Raw genomic sequence first — 23,447 nt, 5'->3', positions numbered from 1 at the left:
TGTGATGCGATTTGTATTGATAGCTTCCTCAAATTTATTTTCAAATGTGCCTCTAAAATACATCTTAGAGAAAAAGATTAAGATTGGTTCTGAACGAGAACATACCAAGGTGAACTCCCACATCGTGGCGAAATGTTACAGAATGTGGAGAAATGTATTTATATACATGTCCAAAATGTCAAGGATTAGGATGCGATGTCCAGGCATCCAGCAGCCATACACTTCTTCCGTCTAGAATTGCATGCACATTTATGGCATGGATCTTCTTATTTTAGCACAATTCTGTGAAAAACAGGTGGATGGTGGAATAATTAAGCAATATGACCAGAGCGTTAACTATGTGCCCTGGGGCATTACCTGAGTCGGTAATTCCCCTGCCGTGTGGGTCATATTGCTATTAGTACCGCGGCCCACATTATCTGCGTGACCGGGGCACTAAAAGCATTTTTTTTCTGGCCCGAAACGCTGCAGCGTTTCAGGACAGCAAAAAAAAAAAAAAACGACCAAGAAAATGGCCACCGGGAAAGGGAAAACAGAGTCCGTTTTCCCTTTCCATGGCAGCCATCGGGAGCGGACGCACTGGGAACACAAGTGTTCCCAGCGCGTCCACTCCCGAAAAAGGATCAAAACGAAGGTAAGTGGGGTTGGGAGGGCAGGAGTGGGAAGTAAAAAAAATAAAAATAAAAAAAAAGGCACCTGCGTCCCTGGCGAGGGATGGGGGAAGCCTCCAGCTGTGTGGAGGCTCGGAGTGGGGATGGCCCTGCTCCGAGTCTCCACACAGCAGGAGGCTGCCATCATGCCCTGCCGGGGACCAAGGCATAGAAGGTAAGAAGGGTGGGGAGGGCAGGGAGGTGGGAGGAGGGAGGAAAGGGGTGGGGAAAAAAAAGTCTCACCTCTGTCCCCGGCAGGGGGCGAAGGTAACCTCTCAGCCGTGGGGAGGCTCGGAGCGGGGATGGCCCGCTTCGAGCATCCTCATTGGCTGAGGCGCTACCACGCCCCCGCCAGGGACAAAGGCGTGGAATCCTGACAGAGTAGTTCTTTCATTCTGATTGCACCCTTGCCGGGTACTAATATGAAATAATACAAGTTGTAAATGAACAAGTAAGTGAATAAGAAAATAAATACTATTCATGCATCCTTTTTAATGCTCCTAAAATCATTTCAGTTAATGATCAGTTAAGGTAAGAAACCTATTGCAACAAAACCCCTGAAATTCAACACATTGGGGAAAACAGGACAAGCTTAATTCAGCATGTTCCAGTTGATCTCCCCTATAATACTAAATCCCCCATAACATCATTTTCTATGGCATTGTGAATCCCTTCTCTTCTAATAAATATGTGCTCTTAGGCTTTGCAACAGGAAAGCGTGAAGTTAAGGCGGTGCTGAGTTCCCCAATGCAGCGCGAAGTTAAGGCGGTGCCGAGTTCCCCAATGCATTGCTTTTCAGGGGTTTTGTTGAAGTATGTTTCTTACCTTAACTGATTATTAACTAAAGTTGTTTCATTGAAGGTCAATGGTTTTGTTATTCCATAGATTTTTTTCCAGATCACTGACCATGTCCTTTGGCCATGGCCACTGGGAACAGCCTTCATCATGGTCATTGGTTGTTCATCTCCAACCTCACTGTGTCTGTTAAAATTACTACCAACTTTTTAAAATTACTTTTTTGCCATAGTTGCAGGTATAATTATAATTAGGGTTTCCTGTTTTCATTGTTTATGTTTTCTTCTTATGGGGTTGTTTTTCTGGTGTTTTCAAACAATTTCAGAATCTGAGTTCATCAGTTTTTCCAGTGTGCCCCCCTTCAAACAATCACGGATAACTGTTTTTTCCAGTGTAAAAACAAATTTATTATTTTTTTGTTTCATTGCATGCATAGGCAGGCTGATATCTCCTATAACCGGCTGCAAGAATAACATATGTCCAGGTATGTCAGTTAACCTTCCTTGTGAGGTTAACCTTGAAATCCATCCTAATGCAACCATTGCTCAAATAAGTTCTTCAATCACAGACTGATTTTGACCTGTTTTAACAGTGGTATTGTTATGTATAAAAGATGGCAGGCTTTAAGAACTCATAATTGTTGTAAGCAATACACAGTGAGATTAAATTATTTTCCAAGGGTCACACACTTTGGTTAAGCAGTGTGCTACAAGCCCCTTGTTGTATGACCGTTCTCTTGGTGACTGTTGTGACAAATGGCACAACCACAACATAAGCAGCATGGAAAAGGGAAAAAATGACCGGCTGCAGTAATAACATATGCCCAGGTACCTTTTGGCCCATATAGCCAAAATGAAAAGCTGGCATCCATGAATATACGCAAAGTAAGTGAACTATATCTTAACGTCAAATACACAAATGTTGTTCAATTGCCCTTCTACTTAAAAGAAAGTGTGCAAGACAAAATAGCAATTGCCCTTCTACTTAGAAGAATGAACACTAGAAAAATAACATGAGAGAGGAAATGGTCCAATAAATATGCTGGCAAGTATAAACGGTCCTCACCTTTTAAACCCAGCAATCTGAAGTGAAATAGTCCCTTTAAAACAAAATCCCAATACGAAACAAGTGTTTGTGGTCTTGTGGGTAAATGTCTACACTGGGAATATGGCAACCAGAGTAAAATCCTGATAGCCAAATACTTCAAAAAGCTGGCCAACCTCAAAAAATCCCAAGGGGTTGCGCCCGCCCTATGAAAAAAAGTTACGTTGCCCACCCACATTTGTAGTTTACTTGTGCCCTTAAAAGCAGCCATAATCAGCTGGAAAAATACTGCAACAGTGTCCAGGATTGCAACCTCTCCTGCCACTTCCTGGGCAAATACTGATGAGCTACTTGCCCTCTCATCATTTTCCCTCCTCGCTATGTTGTTCTAAATGGTTTTGTAAGTTGTGCTAATTTATTAGGCAACAGGGCCTGAAAGGGGTGGTCCCTTCCTTGCTTTGAAGCTAAGTAGGGTCAATCCCGTCTGCATATATTAGAATCCTGGATGCCAATTTTATTATGGACTACAGGTAGACACGGTGTGTGTAGATTTCTAGCCATGAACATGAAACACGGCCTGGAGAAAACAATGCTTTTATGCATCACCAAGTGCCTCAAGTACTCATTCATCTGTGCCCTCTCCCCCACTCACCTGAAGCCCTCTTCACCTCCCCTACCCTCTTCAATTCCCTCCACAACAGACAGTGTTTCTGTGTTGTTGTTTGCTTTTAGATGTTGGCTATTCACGGGCTGTACCCCAGGTTATAGCCGATGGTATGGGAAAAATGTTTGAGCCTTATCTTGCAAACTTGGTCCACCAAGACAGAACAACGAATGGTAGTGCTTGAGCGATAGTCCTGCTCACTTGGACACAGGATAGGAAGCTGATCTGGTGCTCTGTTGAGATGCCCGGACCCCACCGGTGGAGAGCCGGGGGGTGGGGGGAGATGTTGTGTGGGATATCTAACCACAGGTGGTGATAGACATACTGCCTGACTGGAGGGCAGTCTAGCTAGTGTGTGTGGTTTGAGTCACCAACAGCCTGACAGATAATGGGAGAAAAAGGGGAGGAGGGGGATGTGAAGTCGGGCAACCACCACTGTTATAAAAAAGTACGAGAGGGGGATTAAATCTCGTGGTCTTGGACCTAAAGGACTAGGAATGACAAGTGCAAAAATAGAGGCATCGGGATTTCCTTATGATTTTATTCACCCTGGTGGCTCGAAAGTACCTTGCAGAAGGATAGTTGCCCAAAGTGTAGATTGAGTGATAACAAGTTTTTACTAAAAATGCACTGTCCCACTAACTAAGGGATGTGCTGAAAAAACCCATGCTTTCTGGGTTTTTTTGTGCAGTTTCGTGCAGTAGCCCCTGTTGGTCTTGGGGGTATCATAAAATGTTGTGGTGGAGCCACAACAGGTCAGGTCGACCGGTTTCGATGGTTTGTTAGTGATTACCGACCATCTTCTTCAGGACAAGCTCAATCTTCGTGTGCTACTGAATAGTATCTGTCCTCATAGTAGGGCAGCTTTCCCTCCTCCCTTTTCCCCAGCTCGCGTCAATACGAGCCCCAGCCCTGCAGCACACACACCCACCGATGTGTGTGCCTTGATTGGACAAGCACGGCCCACACACCTGTGTGGGCCGCGCTACGATTGGCCAAATGCCGGCTGACACACTCGCCATGTGGCAACCCCTGATTGGCCCACGCGCCTGTGACAGGGTGTTGCCATGCCCCCTTGCCGCGTCACACGCGGCACTTAACAACCGCTGCGGCTGCTCACTACGCCTACAGCTTTGGGACTGAGCAGGCTGCAGCGGTTGTGTCCGTCCTGAGTCCTTTCAGGTATGTGACCCCCTCCCTCCATTCAGCGCTGCCGTCTGAGCACAGGCGCATCCAGCCTCTCAACGCTCTGTCACCTCTGCCTCCTTCTACAGGCACAATCCTGCAGAGAGCACATTTCCGCTCCTAGCGGACCTCCTGGACAGTACAGCAACCCTACCCAGGTAGGCTCTTGCACTTGGCATCTCCTTTAGCACATCCCATGGCTCTCGCCCTGCTCCCCCTCACCTCCCCCCCCCATTCCACCTTCACTTGCACAGCTCCTTGCCACGCATCCCACCTCCTTTCCTTCTATCCTCACCTTTCCCACACTGGGCTTTATTTGTCTACGCCTTAGCCACCATTGTAGGTTTTTTTTGCTCTAACTCAGTAAGTGAGCAACCCCTCCTTTTTTGTGACAGCATTTACTTGCTTTGTAACAGGTTCTCGAGCTGTGTTCTGGATGCACCATTGTTGCAACATTGCGGTTAGAGGTCCACTCATGCCCTCTCTGCAATGTGTTTCTTGTGTCTCCTACTCCAGGATCCCCATGCAGTCTGCCACCGCTGCCCTACTATGAGGACAGATACTATTCAGTAGCACACGAATATTGAGCTTGTCCTGAAGAAGATGGTCGGTAATCACTAACAAACCATCGAAACCGGTCGACCTGACCTGTTGTGGCTCCACCACAACATTTTATGATACCCCCAAGACCAACAGGGGCTACTGCACGAAATTGCACAAAAAAACCCAGAAAGCATGGGTTTTTTCAGCACATCCCTTAGTTAGTGGGACAGTGCATTTTTAGTAAAAACATGTTATCACTCAATCTACACTTTGGGCAACTATCCATCTGCAAGGTACTTTCGAGCCACCAGGGTGAATAAAATCATAAGGAAATCCCGATGCCTCTATTTTTGCACTTGTCATTCCTAGTCCTTTAGGTCCAAGACCACGAGATTTAATCCCCCTCTCTTACTTTTTTATAACAGTGCTGGTTGCCCGACTTCACATCCCCCTCCTCCCCTTTTTCTCCCATCATCTGTCAGGCTGTTGGTGACTCAAACCACACACACTAGCTAGACTGCCCTCCAGTCAGGCAGTGTGTCTATCACCACCTGTGGTTAGATATCCCACACAACACCTCCCCCCACCCCCTTCTCTCCACCGGTGGGGTCCTGGTGTCTCAACAGAGCACCAGATCAGCTTCATATCCTGTGTCCAAGTGAGCAGGACTATCGCTCAAGCACTACCATTAGTTGTTCTGTCTTGCCTTGATTGGCAAGCTGACAAACTTTTTCCCCAGCAAACCGTCCCCTGTGTACCACTATTCCCCGACGGTTTGGGAAGGCAGTTGCCACTCCGGCTCTTTGAGCCTTAATTTACCCTGTTGTTATTTCCTGACAGATCTGACCCAGCCAGGGGCAGAGGCCACGGTAGTCAGACCCTTTACGGAAGCGCCGGCACCATTGACAATGGTGCCGGCGCTTCTGAGGACCCACTCCCATAGAGTCTATGGGAATGAGGACTTGCATTTTACAGGCACCTGACTTTCCGGGCCGCCGGACTTGTAATCTCCCGTGGCACCAGGAAATCAGGCACCAGTCAAATGTTACGAGTCTGGCGGCAGCCCGCCAGCTAGCACCAGCAGGGTTAGCGCCGGACTCGTAATGAGGCCCTTTGATTACAATTGTTGATGATGCACTCTGTAAGGATGCAGAAGTAAGGCATGGATACAAAGGTGGTAGACCCATACCATTATCGCTACTTTGATATCCAAACAAAAGTTAACAAAACTGCTTCCACCCACTGCTGCCACCAGTGGGTCATGGGATCTGCCACATCCGAGCACAAACTGCCCCTCACTGGGCCTGGCACCCTGATCTATTGTACCAAGCAAAAGCAAATCCACTTCTGACAGCCAGACCCAAGCTGGAAATGAAATCACCATGGGGATGTCAACGCATTCACACAAGGGCAGAAACAGCCACATTCACACACACTCAAACTGGGTGACAGAGGCAATGCTATGCTACATCATAGGCAAGGAACCCCCCGCACAACACAACCAAATCCTGGTCTGCTTTCTAGCCAAACCAGGCCCACTACAGTCACACTCCACTTAGCAGGACAACTACCAGCTTCCAAACCATGAGCCAATGTTGCAGCACAAAATGGGAATCAGTTGTCAGGTTGACGATGCGCAGGTGTGCACTCAGAAGACATGTGAGAAGTCACCACCGCTGAGACGCTTAAGTAAACAAAAATGAGAAAAAAAATAATGAATATGGTTTCAATTGAAACCAGGCTCGGCACACATCTTAAAGGTAAGCTAGCAATCAAAAAAAAAATAAAAAAAAAAAATATATATATATATATATATATATATATATATATATATATATATATATATATATATATATATATATATATATATATATATATATATATATATATATATATATATATATATATATATATTCATTATCTGGAAGGGCACTTCTGAAGAATGGGTTGACTTTGTGAATCTGTTGAACATAAACAGCTACAATTTACAATTTACGGAAACACACAGTCCTAAAGAGGTGGTCTTTTTGGATGCGACAGTCTACATAAAATTAAAATTGTTACGGAAACCGACCGGGGTGAATGCTCCATTGCAGGCAAAAAGTGCACACAGTCAAAATCTTATTTGGAGCATACCCTACGGCGAGTTCATACGATTGCGAAGAAACTGCTCAGAGATGATCAGCTACGATGAGGAAAGCAAAGTGACAGCATGGGGCTTCAAGAAACAGCAGTACCCAAAACAAATTAATCAACGTGCTTACCTCAAAGCAAGGCAGAGTGATAGATCGTTGTTGTTACTGGATAATGCAAAGAAAATCTCCAGTTCGGGTGAAGATGAAACAACTCGCCTCATACTAACATATGGTCACTCAGCTAAAACAATTAAAACCATCATTCGGAAACATTGGACGACATTAGTGGTAGATACAGATCGAAGACAACTACTGGGGAGCTACCCCACCTTTGCATTCCGTAAGTGTCAATCCATTAAAGACAAATTGGTCAGGAGCTACATGACACCTGAAGTAACTCCCAGTCAATCAACCTGGCTAAATCGTAGGAACAAGGGCTTCTACAAATGCACAAAATGCAAGATATGCACTTTTGCAGATCAGTGCTCAAGTTATCTACACCCTGTACTTAAGAAAACCATCACAATCACTGAAAGAATTACATGCGAATCAGAGTACATAGTGTATGCACTCAAATGCACTTGCAAGAAATGGTACATTGGCAGCACTGAGTGCAAATTGAAAATACGTATCCAACAGCATATCAGGCCAATTAAAAATTGTGACTTTGCATACCCTATAGCCAAACACTTCTGGGAGAAGCATGAAGGGAAGCTTTGTGATTTTTCATTCATGGGGCTACAGCAAATTAACATTGGGCTGAGGGGAGGAAACAGAGAAAAACAATTCAGACAGCAAGAAACGCGCTATATTATTGACTTTGAGAGTAAGATCCCTCTAGGCCATAATATAGACGAGGAGCAGTATACATTTCTGGGTGAATAATTTAAGGAACCTAGTATTGTACCGGTGATAAATACTTTTTTGCATAAACCATGAGTAATTTGGCACAATTGTGTGCTGTTACCTGCTTAGATGGAATTAATCACTGTAGTTTGATAATGATGGATAGCCTATTCCCTCACACTGTTGTTGATTTTAATTGTCCTTGTAAACATTTTTAATACTCCTGCCCTTATGACATTGATTGATTGGAGGCAGAGAGCTTTTTAGTGGCTACATTAGACACCCTGTAGGATTCTGTATATTCCCTTTTTTCCCCCTTTGTGGGTCATATCTTGTACCATTTGGGGTTTTTGAAGATGGGCATTGGGCCCCAGGCAGGCAATAAATTGAACCATAGTTATTTAATCTGGGGACTCTAGTGTAGGGCAGGTATTGGAAAGAGGTAATGCACTACACACTTTATGCTACACTTGGAGCACAAGATGTGAAGTGATATGGTAACCGTGGATATATATATTTTTTACGCTTGAATAACATGCAATCAGGATGTTATGTCCCGAGCCTACAAGTGTGAACTTTCATGAAAAATGGCAACTTTGTCTCATTTGTGTGGGCTAGCTGGATAGGAACATGGGATAGGCCAAGTTACTGAGTGGCCCTTCATATCAGCGTTTCGTGACCCACTACATTTGATTGCAGCCATGCAGGTCATAGATGACCAAAGAGTATAGGTAATCATATTCACAGACCATCACACTTTCTCCTGTTCTCAGACATCTTAAACATCGCGGGATTCATCAGGTTACATTAATCAAACAAACACAGATAACCACTTTTTCCACATTATTTTCCTTCGTAAACAGCACAAACCAAATGACGATACTTGGTGTCGTTCTTGAATGTAAAAGGACGAGATTTATGCAGATAAGATATTAATCTGTATTTCTAGTAATTTTGGCCATCATGGTTGCGGATGTATCGGTCATTTGACAATGCAGATGTACATATATGAATTGAATACTAGGAGGAATAATATTGTTGCTAATGTAATCATATGGAAGTGGAAAATGTCTGAAAAGCAAGCCCCGATATACGTGTGGGGTTTCGAATGAGTCCCCTGTTTGTTTCTATGCCCACCACGTGGTGGGAGGGGGAATGGAATAAAGGTGTGTCTAGAATGTAAACAAGATAATTTGACCAAGCTACAAGGCGTAGCGAAACGCGTCATCTGTGGAGCGCCTTTGTCAGGCGGGGCGTGGGATGGAGGTTTTTTGAATGAAATTGTTTTTAAACTGAATTTTTGATAAATAAAGCTCAACATTTTTTACTCCATTTGGATCCTGGTGCAGTCTGTGGTTTTGAGCTGGGAGCCTGCATTCGGAATCCCACTCCGTGAGTGCGGCTCAATATCACTAGTATTGAAAATATATATATATATATATATATATATATATATATATACATAAAGCTCGAAAACACAGAGCCCATGAACATCACGTACCTCAAATTCCGATGGTTCAAAGACATAGGAAAAAAACAAACTTCCAAACAACGCAAAGGAAAAGTGGGTGTAGAAGGCATCTCATCCTTCAACACCAATATTACTAACCGTGTGGGAGGCATCCCATCCCACACCTGGCCAAGATCTGCATGCAGCACCACAAAGTGGAAAAAACACAGTTGACCGGTTAGCTACTCAAAACAACGGAACTCATCCAGACACAATCATTCGAGCAACTGATTGCAGTTTAGCACATCTTTTCTGAAAACAAAGATCATGTAGTAAAATCATACTGCTAAATTTGTAAAAAAAACATTTAATTGAACGTAGCAAATTATTAAAAGCCCTTGTCTTATTACATGACGCTGAAAGCTGAATAGCCTCAAATGGTTAAGACTTACTGTTAAACAAATAGCTTCTCAAACAAACACTTCTCAATCTCCATTATTTCTCAACATGTAATGCATAGCTAAAGGTCCTTGCTGTTGCTGAAATTCCTCAAACATGTTAGGGTCTAACAAATGTACTTTAGCCTACAGAGCCATAGTATAAGTGGTGCTATAACAGCTAATGTGTGTGTAGAGCATGACAAAATACATTCAGCAATTACGATAGTTAAAATCCTGCATTCAAGTCATACTCCACACATTCATTCAAAGGAAATGCAATACACAAAATCCCAATACACAGCACCACTACATCGACAGCATGGGACAATTGTGCTTGAATATTAGGCCACCAGCATTTCTAGAACATGTAACAATTAGACCTGTACATTGGATGTGTAGTAAAAGTTGTTTCAAGAGTATTTGAAATAAAACCGCACCAACAAAGCCCATCAATCTAATATTAAATAAGACGAGTGCCATTAATGTCTTGGTCCCTCCTGGACAGAGAGCGGCTGCCCAGCCCACTGCCTTGCAAGAGGAGCGATTGCAAATCCATTCTGCATCAGAGCACTGCAAATAGTGTTTAAAATTAACCTTACATACTGAATGTCCATAGTACAGCTGGTCACCACAAAGTTGCATATCTGTTCTTTCCCTCCACACATAGGACAATTGAGCGTAGGAGGAGAGTCCCCTGTGCTCAGTGTCATCACATCGGGTGACTACGTAGGGTCCTCTTCTCAAAAATTCAGCAGAAGGTAATGGCCCCCTTCGATCTCATTCAATCTCTGTCATCCGAGTAGTCACTGCACGACATTCTGGAGCGATACGCTGTCCACTATAACCCAAAACACTCCCGTGATATCACCATAGAGGTTTGAGATGCAGAGCCTAGCAGAGCTGCAAACAGGTTCAACGGTTTCCACGCGTAAATGGGGCAGAGAAAGGGCAATTCCAGCAAAAGGTTTCGCCCTGTCTGTTCTCGCTGAAATCTCAGAACTAATCCACCTTGTCAATCCTGTTCAACGCCCAGAGTCCTTAGACCAACTCCGAAACATAAGGGTGAAATAACAAACTTGCTTGAGTGTCCATGCCCTCCTGCCTCTGTCACTAGAAGTTCCTCAGCAGGCAACCACTCATAAAGCAGGCAGAGGCGAAGACCATGTAAACACTGCACTCAGTGCTGTGCTATTTCCTTCTAGGTCTCAGATGGCCTAGGAGATGCCAGCCTTTGACCAGCCAAGTGCAGCAGGCAAACCTTTGATGGCAGGACAGTGTTCAGATACACTGCTATTGTCCTGGTTGTACCAGGCAAACTGCTGCAGGCACATAGGCACCCCTTATCCTTCTCTCTCCTGGGTGGTGGGATTACTCCTTGGGGGGCAGTGGGAGTCCTCTTTTTTTCACTGTCGCTCCTTCATCCTGCACCGCCCAAAACAGCTGACTTGTCCTTCCTCAATGCAGGTACCTAGCATCTTTTTCCCATCAAGCAGGGTCCAGATCAAAGCCAGTGTTAGAAAGCAAGTTTCTGGTGGCAGCAGGTAAGGTTGTCACATATTCCTTTTATTAAGATGTTACAACGGACAGGAACATGAAGGAGCTGTAGCTGAGCCCATTGGCTCTCACCACCCAGGCTACATAGTTCTAACTGCCTGGGCTAGAACTCCTACACTCAAAAGACAACACAGCACCACTCCAAACACTCAGGTAACAGTCTCACCATGACATCACACACACACACATCACTAGAAACATCCCGGCCATACGACACAACATAACACTTGTGCTGCTTAATGGCACTGTTTCATGAGCATGGGCCACACAGCATCACTGTTTCTCCAACTAAGCTGATCTGCTCGATGTTTCAGTGGGAGACCTCATCAGAAGCAGTGGGAGAAGAGGCAGGGCCATTAGAGGAACCTCTTATTATCACAGATGCAAGTGAGGACAGGCCACCTGTGGAACCTCCCACAGAGGCAGAGGTGAAGTACATTTGGTAGAACCTCCCATGGAGGCAGTGCTAGTGGAAATTAAGGGGGGGGGGTGTACTCTCATGGGGGAGAAATATGTGGCTGCTGCAAGCAGAGCATGAGATGGCTCCTGTCTAGGTTGGGGTATTGAGTAGGAACTGGCCTCCATCCAGCAGGATAAGTGTGTGGAGGATGGAGGAAGTCCTTCGGGAGGAGCCTCAGGGGTTGATCACACGGTTTATGTGTCACAGCAGGTGGTGGACCTCCCAAAGGCAATACAATGAAGATATATGAAGGGGAATAAGTGATAAAACATGGGGTGATGGAGGAAGACGGACCTCATTCTACATCTGACATTGTGAAGGCGGCAAAGCATTCATAGGGTAGTCCCACAATTTGAAAAACGCCACCTCACTGCACAGAATACATAGTCCTAGTAGTACGAGTACTTTTACCTGCCACAGGGCAAGACCATGAGGCAGGATGATAATGAAGTATTCTGCATGGTGGAGGACTGATGGAAGAGGATGAAGTGAGGAAGAAAGGCTAAGAAAATGCCCACACATGAGATGACATTCGTTGGTAGACATGATCACCAGTGCTACAAACAGTTACAGATCAAATTAGTCTACCACCTCTGCTGTGCCAATATGCGACATGGTTGCCACTCCCAGCTGTGCTGATGAGAAAGTTGGTGCAAGTAAAGCAAAGAACAAGGGTTCAGTATGCCGATACTGTTCTTGACATGCCAAACTCTGTGCACCATACATGTCTGCCCAATCAATTCCAATGGTGCCAGCAACTGTGGCAGCATAAGGACAATATTGCTGGCCACTGGGAGCACCCTCCTTTGGGTAGAACCCCCTTTCACCATATGTGGCACTAATTGCCTGCAAGGCATGGTGCCTTAAGCCAGGGAGCTAGTCTACTCAGTGGTGGTGGCCAACGCTTAAAGGCTAATGCAGATGTACCATCCCTACACTCTGGAATGTTAGTATGCAGTGGAGAAGAAAGTAGACAGTACTAGGTGAATGACTGGACCCACAGGGAATTTCCCCACGTGTGAGAGTGGCAGCAGTCTGTGAGGGTGATTTATAACGTTAGTGTGAGAAAACATTCTTTGGGGAGGGCTTTTGAACTTTAGTGCATGGCTCTGCCAGAATTCTGTGTGAATGCACCAGAGAGTAAGGAGAGGGTACAACCTGTGTGAGTCCTACACATTGTGTTCATGGAGTCACCCTTTGAGGGGGATCAAGGTCCTTTCTGGGGTGTTGTGACCTGTGAGATCTTGAGAACTTTAGCGGCTGACTGCAGCAAGGAGAGAGTCCAAGAGCTTACGCAGAGGGCTGAACCCTGCAAGAGACCACAAACACATTTCACAAGTGGTGATTTTGTCGATGACGCAATAGTTGGATTTAAAATCATTTTATTCACAATAGACAATGGCATGGGTATGTCAGCAGCTGGTCAGTGTCTCCAAATCACAATTCCAGCAACCCATTTCCCAGCCATATGCTGAAAAACAACAATGCTCCACTTTTCAGTGTGTTAGTTGTAGGCGCTAACAAATAATCATCTTTCAAGCAGGTGTGTTGGCAATGTGGAGGTGTCATTGCATAGTCTGCCACATAAAATGTCATGTTTTCAACAGGCAGCAGTGCAAGGCCTCTGCTGCAGTCAGAGACAATATCCCCATCTACAATCCAAACTCTCAGACTACATATGTATGGGGGCCAATTTATTTAGCAGAAACTTGCCTAAGTGATGCTAGCCAAAGGAATTTCTTGTTGTGCAAATAATGTACCGGGTCATCACTGAAGGTAAACCGTCCAATAGATAAGCATCAAGAATCTGTGTAGCAGATGGTCCTATGTTTGTTCCTGTTGAGGACCTGTCTATATTTAAGATGCCCAAGTCAGTGAGGAGGGTGTCCAACAGCATCTCCTCCCGATCTGCAACACCAACACTGCTACCACAGCTTTCACCAGGTGTTGATCTACAGTCCATTGTTACCAACAATCCTCTTGAACATGCCCTTCCTGCTGTAGTTGGTAATATTTACGCTAGTTGGTGTTCTTGCTGCAGGAAATCATTCTTGCACATTTGCACATTGTTTCCTCCTTTTGATGTTTTCTGTGAATACTTCTCCTCCGATATGTATATGAAAGGTTGCCAATTTAACATTGATACACGTGTCCATAAATGAAGATACCAGATCAAGTTTCCCTTTAAATACAATACATGGATCACCAAGCAAGTTGATATCAGCTCACTCAAAAACAAACAGTATCACATTGGTATCACCTGCTAATAACCCCAGGTGTGTCATGTTGAACTCAAGCAGGTACACTAGAGTGAGAACCTCACAGAGGGATGCATTAGGTGCCTGTGCAGCCTCTTTGAAAGAACGTAGTGTGGAACATAGTGTGGAAGGACACTAGGATGCAGCTGCCACTGACTATTCCTAATGTATAGCACTTCTGGGAGAGTTGCACAAATCTGTGAAGGCATTGTATTACTTACATAGGCTTTTCAAAATGTGCAAAGCAGCATTTCAATGGATGCCAATTAGCTCTTCAGGTTATGCATTCAGGAGCTACCCCCCCCCCACCCAGCAATATATGAAATGGCGTCAGGGCTAGTACGATAGTCATTTGTTTTGTACCTCCCCTCCCTTTCTGCTCCCCTCTCCCTCACCCTTTTTTTTTCTCCAGCTCTACCAGAAATGCTGTCAGGCCTAGTACAGCAGTCGCCTGTCTGTTTCCATTTCCTTCCCACTCTTCCCCTCCCTTCCTTATCTATGCCTTAGCTCTTGCATTATCTGAAATGTTATCAGGCCGTGTACGATAGTTAATTTCGCATCCTTACTGTTCATGGCCTGTACGAATGTCATTGTATTTTCCCTTGTTCCCTCCCTTGCCTTGAAGCGCTTTGAAATACATTGTGTATAGGCGCTATATAAATAGACTATCATACCATATCATTCATTGGCAAATTGTGGCACCTCTGCAGTTAGAGAAATTCGATAACATAAACCTAGCTGACATGCAAGCTGATCTTTGGGCCTCGGCAATCATTTCTTTGATGGGCATAAAACCACTGATATAGCATGGTCACAAGCATTTGCACAAATCAGGGAATTTGAGTTCTTTGCATGTTCCTGTCTGGACTCTGATGGATCATAATGTTTGTCTTGATCATCATCCATCTAATCACAATCATCATTTCTATCGACTTATTATTGAATGAAGGCAGCATAGATGGACACCTTGCATTTTCAAACTCCCCCCATTATTAAAAACAATAGGTACACCTATCAATGTGGCCCCTGACATCTCAACCTTCTCTGTAGGTCTCAGTGGTTGATCAAGATTGTGGTGCAATACCCATGGCCCATGTATAGCTCTTGTGCGTTCGTCCACAAATCACTGAATGTGCCACACAAAGCTGCAGAAGATAAACCTACTCCACATCAACGCCAGTCACTAAATCTCCCCTACCTTTCTTACTACCCAACTGCTGTAACTCCACCCAACTATATTACTGTCTTAAATGTCCTCACCATGCCCCCCACAACAACCTCCTATTCCTCTGTAAGCTGCTTAGGAGTGAAAAGGAGCCCCAATGATGTGTTCTCCTTCACGCCATGTGGTAAAACTTCAGACAAACTTTTTTAAATAAATAACGTACACCTGAGCAAATCGCCTGAAATGTGAGTAATTTGAGGTGCTATCAAGTAAGTTCTTTCAGCACTCGCTTTAACATAAACACAATGAATGTGTTAATTCAAAGAAAACAAATAAGATGCCCATTTATTTATTTACACAGGATTTTGTTGATACACTTTGTAGAAATACAATATTGTATTAAGGCTCTTCTGAGACAGAAACTGTGTTTCATTAGTACCCCATACTTCAGATCTGGTGTTCTTGGCAGATAATGTTATGTAGAAGAAAAGTGTGCCCATGTAGGACACTGACAACTATCCCATATGGAGCTCAAATGAAAGCTTGTTAGTTAATTTGCATACCCTCATTACATGTATTGCTCTCGGAATTAATTGGAGGCAAACATCAAGGGATGGGTACTAGCATAGACATATTTACAACAAGGACGACTAGGCCCAGGCTTAGGGCAGCAGATTGCCAGAGTAGCAGCATTTTATTGGAGTTTATTTTCAATGTATTTGTTGTCATTTTTTAAATATAAAGCCAATTTTCTTTTAGCAGTCATTCCACTCTGACAGCTAAAGTCTTTGATCGCCAAACTTGTTTATTGCTGTATTGGTAGGGTGACTTGTGTTTATATATATATTTTTTAAAAGGGCATGCGTACCAAACCCAGCGTGCTTTAGGTATTTAGTGATTCAGTCATACAACTCTCAAACTGTATTAAGCAATCACTTGTATATTCAAATACACAACATGCATTTTGTAAACAATTGCAAAAATTAGGGGTTTCCCTTCATAAAATTAAAGGTTAAAAATGATGCATCATTTTACAATGGTAAACTCATGCTTATGCTTAAGTCGAGCACAGAGATCCCACAGGCGGCACTAAAATGAAATTCATAAGCAAGCACTTATTTCCCTCCCCGGCCTCACAATTCAGAAGTCTGTGGCTGCTCAAAAGGTGCAAGCGTGAAATAGATCATAGAGAAGTTAAAAAGTGAAGAGTAAATCTGAATGCGCAAGTCCATCAAGAAACCTGTGAAGGACACCCCAACGCCATCGACGGGTGAGAACGAAAACTGTGTGCCAAATGTACGCACTATTTCACAGCTATAAAGGTGTCCCATAAAGATATCCATTCAGCCACATTTACAGAAGCTGCTCAGCGCTAAGCAGGCAAATGACATCCCTGCTGGGTTTATCATGTGTCTTTAATGACATGCTGCTGCACGCTCAGTACTAACAAGAGAACAAACTGCAAAGTATGTCGCACAATGCATGACTGTGATGTTTATAAGTAATCTTTACATTCATTGTATTTTAAATACAAGGTAGGACTTTTATTGTGAAACAGTACTACAAACAACAGCAGGAAATCTATACCTATACCCACGAATCTCAAAATATTCCTATGTATTCTACAGTCCAATCAACTTTACAGAGTTAACAAACATTTTACATTGCTTTAAATGCAAGCTGGCATCACCTAAACCACACCCTCAAAGGTGATATTGTGCTGGAATGCCCGATCCATTGCTCAATTTTACTCTTAGAGTGTTGGGTAATTTGAACAAATGCCTGCATTGTGCAGCTACAAGGAATGCTGTTGCTTCCCACACATGCATGTTCAGGGTCACCCTTATCCATTACTCCAACGTGAGAATGCAAAGCCAAAGATTCCAAGAACCTTCTCCAATTGTCTTTACTCTATTAAGGTGTCTATGCCCAGGCATGTTTTCCAAACTTCACTTATGATGTTGCCATATTTTAATGGTGTTCCAGCCCAAGGGATTGGAGGTACAATGGCTGTTATGTTATGTTGATTTGCACAGCGCACCACTACCACCCAGGGGTAGTCTCCTGGAGCTCCCTTGGCTCTGCAAGAGAGGAGGGTTGGGGGTAACTGGGGAAAACAGTGAGAGTATAGACTCAGAACCAGGAGGAACTGACTTCTGTGGGTGTTGTTTTGCATGGGGTAGTTTGTGTGAGTTCTCGTACATTGTATCTGTAGGACTAGAATTCTGTGCATTGGTTGTGTGGTAGATGTGCGGTTATGATGGGTTGGTCATGTGCACTGGTTAGATAGTGTCCATAAGGGATCCAGAGTCACAGGTGGTTTTAGCTGCAAGATAGTTTGGCATCTTGGTGTGTAGTTCTAATGTTGATGGTTTCTGGACTATGTGGGTGGTTCACTGTCGCAGGTAACTTGCCTTATTTCCATTTTGCCTCTACTAATCGCAGAGCTGTAACCATGCGAAGGGGGTTGAATTAATTTTATTCAAAATTTGTATAAGATGTGCCTGTTCCACTAGCATATGTTTCATATGGAAACTTTACCATTTGACAAGACCGAATGTAGACATTTAGGTATGTTGCATTAATATTACAGACCAGTCTAGGTGCTTCCCATAGATTGACAGCAGGCCATTTTGGCAAAGAAACCAGCTATTAGCATGGAAACCAACATTCCGTGTTCAAACCTTCTCTCACTTGTGTCCAGTTGTCAGAGAGCTTATTTTCTTATTCCTTCCCCTAAAAGATAGTTTTCATACCTAACCAAAAGTAGACAATTTGCTGTAAAAATTCACTGTAGTGCACTCAACTGTAGAACACACTACCTTCTCCAAATCGTGGGCAGCAGAGATCTGAAAACACTCTTTCAACTAACGTAACATAGAAGATGACAGGCTTGAATTGATAGAGAGGAAGCAATAACTTTCAAATCCCTGCAACCTCAAAGACGTACCAATAATAGTATGGAGTTAAAATGGGGTTGAAGGGGTGTAGTTTGGTCAACACAGAGTTTGTTGAAGAGGCAGAATCTGGTGAAGGTGCAGAGTCTGGCAGAGGTGGAATAAAGTTGAGGCAGGGGGCCATGCACTTACGTGGGCATAGGTCAGCAGAAAGCCTAAATATGCCACTGTGTACTAGTTGATGGTGCCGTTATTTAACTGAAATGTACTACTTTACATTCTCACTGCATGTACCTCTGTTTTGTTCTTCCATTGTTAAAACCCAACATCATTTCAATTGTGTTTTCTAACACTCTGGGAAGATGACAGTGTTTGCCAAGTAGCATGCCCACCTTACATATTTCCAAGGATAGAGATATGGGAGAGAGAAAGAGTGTGCAAGAGATTGATCACTGATGCAGTACCATACAGGGTTCAGAATGATGTACTTAATTACAGTAGATTCTAAAAAGTGAGATAAGAATTGGAACGTAAGTGATGAGCATTCGTTTTTGGGAAGGCATACAGAGATTGGCCTAAGGGTGATGGCATGCACAGATATTGCTGCCCTACTGACCTCGTTTATTGCAACATAGTAGTTAACTCTCTGGAAGCGGGGGGAGTTGTCGTTCCGGTCTCTCACCACAATCCGCACTTCATGAAAGATTTCGATGCCAACTCTTTTGTTTACACACTGGACGTGAACGACAAGAGTTCGGATGGAGGCTGGGGGCTGAAAAAAAAAAAAAAGCGAAAAATTGCAGGCATTTATAAAGAAAAATATATATGTTTTGCAATTATTCAGGAATTTAATTTTGTGATTTGATTTATTTGCAGTAATCCTTCATCCTGCCTGGGATTGAAATGCAAAATGTGTGTATTCTGCAGTAAGTACGTCCTGCAGTCACCCACAGTGCTCATTTTCATGTTCAAATCTTCTCTGTGATGGGCTGGAAGATAATTCAATCAAAAAGAAAACAATGATTTCTTAATCACGCGCTACATAACTTTTGGTGCATTGGCTTAAGCAAGTATCATTGACTACAAAGTTGATGGAACAATGTTCTTAATAAAAACACGTTATTCACATCCGTTAGGAAACACACTCACTGTGCAAATATTTAAAAGTCCTTTAAAAGAAAAATGGACTTCATAAAAATGTAAAATTCCATTTAGTAAATTAATTCCTCATATAGGAAAGAAAGACAGTGTGTTCATGATATTAGTTCTTTCCGGAAATAAGACCTGAATACAAATGTATGTATTTTAATGAATTAAGTTGATGCGTTCATCTTTTACTCATCAAATATTGGACATTTTGGAAAAAAGACACAACTTTTCCCCAATTAACCTTTCATATCCAATGTTAAATAATGTTAAAAATCATCTTCATTCTGTTGGAATTCGAATGGGAGATGGTAGTGAAAGAATCTGTGAAGTGGTTAGATGTCTGTGGACGCTACCCTTCCCCAACCCTGGATCAGTAGCTTGTTTTTATCCATAGGAATGCAGCCTTGTGAAAACTCAGTGAAACAGGCAAAGGTTACTCCTTTTTGACCCAGGGATGTCATTTAGGGGTCACAAGGGTCACACTTGCAAACGCTGAGGTATCCCTTGCTAGCCCTAAAAAACAAACTAAAAAATATCTTTTTTTTTTTCTTTTTTTAACAAGTTGAAGCTCTGCGGCTGTGGCCAACATCATGTGACTCTGTTTCTAGAGTGGCTGGCTTTCTTGTTCAGGCTTCCTAAAAAAAAAAAAAAAAAAGAAAAAAAAAAACAGGGGGTTCCACAATTGTAAAACTTGAGCAGTGACCCTAAATAAGAAAGAAGAGGAATAACAAATAGTTTTTCTTTCTTTGAAATTCTATACAATAATTGCTAGACTCATTAAAAGGTTTATTTCAGGCACACTTCAAGGAGTGCGTCACTGATTTAGTCTGTTCTTAAAACCTGAAATTCACAATGCAGATAAAATCCTCCAAATAGCATTTAGAGTAGATTAAGCATCCATTTCAGACTATGTATTGTGCTTTTCGCAAGTTGCAGTTATAGCATGTTTTTTTTTTTCTGCTGATACATATGGTGATCCATTCTTGTATGAAATGTATATCATGTTACAGTGATATTGCAACCATATTCTTCATAGTGTACTTCGAAACAATGCTATCTGATGCACTTCCTGTTTTGTCAATGGATAAACGTGTTCCATCGCTTTCCTTGATGTCAAATAAGGTCATGATGTCATCATGGATCAAGAGTCATGTGATGTCACTTCCCCTACCACAGGCATTTTGGTGAAATGACGTCCCTGTTTTGACCCCAGGGGTCAGCAAAGGAAGCTTCATGAAGGTTCATCACACTTTCACAAAGTAGGCGTAAAAACTGTTATCCTGTGTTCAAATAGAGGAACGGTAATGAGAAGGTCCTTGGGTTGATTTCAATCACTGACTAGGTTTTAAAGTAAAATAGGCTTTAGTTTGTGTTGGCAAGGGCTTTAGAGAGAAATACATCCGCATGTAAACATGCTGCCTGTTGGAAACGACCACCATACAGAGCAATCCCAATAATATTTATTTTCAGGGAGGTTTTTATTGAGCACCTTGCTATATTCGGAAAGCCATGAAAGCTTTCCAGATGAATATGATAAACAAAAGGGCAGGGAGTTAGTAACAGGGGTATGGCATAGGAGCATGGACCAAGTGATGAAGGGCAGAGGGGTGACAATCCAGCGACGTAAGCCACAGTGGGCTAGTAAAAGCTAAAAGTAGGATCGCCCCACAGGTTAACATAGAAGAGGGAAGAATAGCGGCAGGTGGAAAGAGTGGGGCGACAAAACAGGAAGGCTATTCCATACTGGAGGGGCTGGATACTTGCACTGGCCGGAGGGAGTGGTCAAGGGGGATGGATGGTTACAAGAGGATGGCACAGAACGGCCCCCCAAGGATAGTTCTTTGGGGGAGAAAGGGGGGAAGGCTTGGTGTTCAGGAAGAGCAAATCCTTGAAGAGGATAGTGCAATGACAATGCGATGTTTGGAATACAAGGAACTGCAACAATAAAACATGTACCACTTTCTATGCCAAAGGATGCAGGGCATTGACAAGCATTGTTTATTCTTCATGTTGTGGAGTGTTAAATAATAAGTGAGCAGGAGGAAACTTGCGAAAAGGATGTTGTGCTTACGCATCGCCTCGAGAGGCAATTCTCCTGGTATAAGTTCATTTATGGGTTGATTTAAGCATATGCAAAATGTGCAGTTATAATATATAGAAAGGAGTGCTGAACAATCTTTAAAACTGGAGAAAAAAACCCAAAATGGAGGAAACCTGGTTCATTTTGCTTTGGAGTGGAATGTGGACTCTCTTGGCACTCTGGAGATGTGCCAACAGTATCCAACTTCCAGGAGCTGGGCTCAGACCCTGTCTCCTCACAAATACCCTAGTGGACATAGATGACTGGAAAAAGTAAATATTATCCACACGCACACGATATGAATGAGTGCAAACATTTTAATTTGCAGAACTAAGAGTTATCTTGACTGAGGTGAATGGAATGCTTCTGTGATGGCGTGTGCTCCTCTGCCAGAGAATAGATAGAATTTAGTTCAGCAATTCAGGTGGGAATACAGATGCGAATGGCTGTATTAAAGGACAGCTGTGGGTCCATATCTTACCAAGAGCAAACAGATACGTGTTTGACGGCATCGACCACAGTGAATACTAAGCTACTGTCCGTGACTTCCGAGTGCAAACACCATGGCTTGTTTGATAGCTCTTGCTCGGAAGGGCAAGTTCTGCTAAATGTTGGAAGGTGGTTTCTGACCAAGTGGAATACCCTTCTCTTATACTTGCTCCGCTTCACAGCTCCTTGTTTTCTTTTTTTTGTTTTTGTATAAGAATCTGCAAGTTATGCATTTGATAATGTTATGTTTTCTGTGGCAGCTACATCTGAAGAATGAGCCATCACTGTAATATTAATGTGCATTATTGGTGTTTCCTTTCATTACATTAGTTGCGTGCCTGAAAGCATGGAATACAATCGTCATCATCAATAGTGTTTTCCTGGTTCATGAAAAGATGGTAATGACAATGTTATGAAGGCCAAGTTGTATGAGTTGGAACTATGCATGTGTTGAAGGGCAGGAAAGCTATGGCAGCCAAACCTTGTTCTCTCTTAGGCCCGTGTGCATGTGAAAGGTAATTTCTCTACGCAGCAAGGACGTCAAAATATAATCATTATAATCAATTTTTTATAATGCGCTTAATACCAGAGATTGGTTCCTAAGCATGGGATCGGGATTCAAACCTGTGTTGTGCTGCGTTGTCTTGCTTCCAAGACAAAGGAGTTGCCCCCGAAGCTATCCCCCTCACCAGAGGGGTATAACTGCATGAACTCATGGAAGGAAGTAAATAATGAAAGGTTAAGTTCATACACACATATTGATTGGAAAATTATCTCTTAAAAACAACCCTTAGTGTTGACTCCACTATTTCTATTACAAATGACAGTCGGGTAATACACTTTAACACACTAAATCATTTAGATAGACACGTCTCAGGTATTTGGCCAATGCAACCATACGGTGGAAGGCTAGAGTCTCCGCATACAAAACCCTCCACTTGTCTTTTCTCTATCTAGTCTTGGGTGTCTTCACATTTATTACATCTTAATTCATCCAAGACGGATACTCCATGCTTCCATTCTTCCCAAATTCATCCTTCTACTCCCCCCTCCTTCCATTCTCTTGCCTCCATCTCAGCTAACTTGATCAGCTCTGCTCAAAATCTTGTTATCACTTTCAACCCCACCTTGTCCTTCTCCTTTAACATTCTTGCCACTGCTTGTGCCTGCAACTTTCATCTTTTGAAAACACGTAAAGCGTACCCCTTCTAAATTTTTTCGGACAACCAAACTCCTAGTCCCTAGCATTTTCCTGCCTGGTCTCGATTGTGGTTTATCTCTGGGTCTCTGTCTTCCCACAACTTCTCTTGCACCACTTTGGTCTATTTACCACTTATCTGTTCGTCTCATAAGCTTTCTTAATTACTCTAGCTCTATTTATTTTTCTCTTAACTCTCTTCACTGGTTACCCTTTGACTATTGTCTCAAATGCCATTTTCATACTAATGTCTTTAAGTGCCTCTTTGGCATGGCACCTCCATAGCTCTCCTCCCTCGTTTCCTGCTACCAAACATCACGCCCTCTCTGCTCCGAGTCTTTTTCTTATTTCTGTTGCTTGGCCACCCTATACCCAATCACGCATTTGCTCCTGTTCCTTATTTGGCCCTAAACTCGGGAACTCTCCCGCTCTATCTAATCATTCC

The 23,447-nt window shown here is 43.1% G+C and overlaps 1 protein-coding gene across 4 annotated transcripts in view; it reads right to left on the bottom strand.

The window, feature by feature from the left end:
• PCDH15 (protocadherin related 15) overlaps positions 1-23,447 on the bottom strand; it is a 3,978,145-nt gene that overhangs the window by 2,959,736 nt on the left and 994,962 nt on the right. For all 4 annotated transcript variants that reach the window (XM_069611238.1, XM_069611242.1, XM_069611241.1 and 1 more), the window contains one exon: positions 18,703-18,858. In XM_069611238.1, coding sequence (XP_069467339.1) covers positions 18,703-18,858 — 156 coding nt within the window. The remainder of the gene's footprint in view (positions 1-18,702; positions 18,859-23,447) is intronic.

This window comes from Ambystoma mexicanum, chromosome 8 (assembly GCF_040938575.1).
Source record: "Ambystoma mexicanum isolate Mex_15411 chromosome 8, UKY_AmexF1_1, whole genome shotgun sequence".
Lineage (NCBI taxonomy): Eukaryota > Metazoa > Chordata > Amphibia > Caudata > Ambystomatidae > Ambystoma > Ambystoma mexicanum.
The sequence above is the reverse complement of the archived record's forward strand: the minus strand, read 5'-3'. Positions and strand labels throughout refer to the sequence as shown.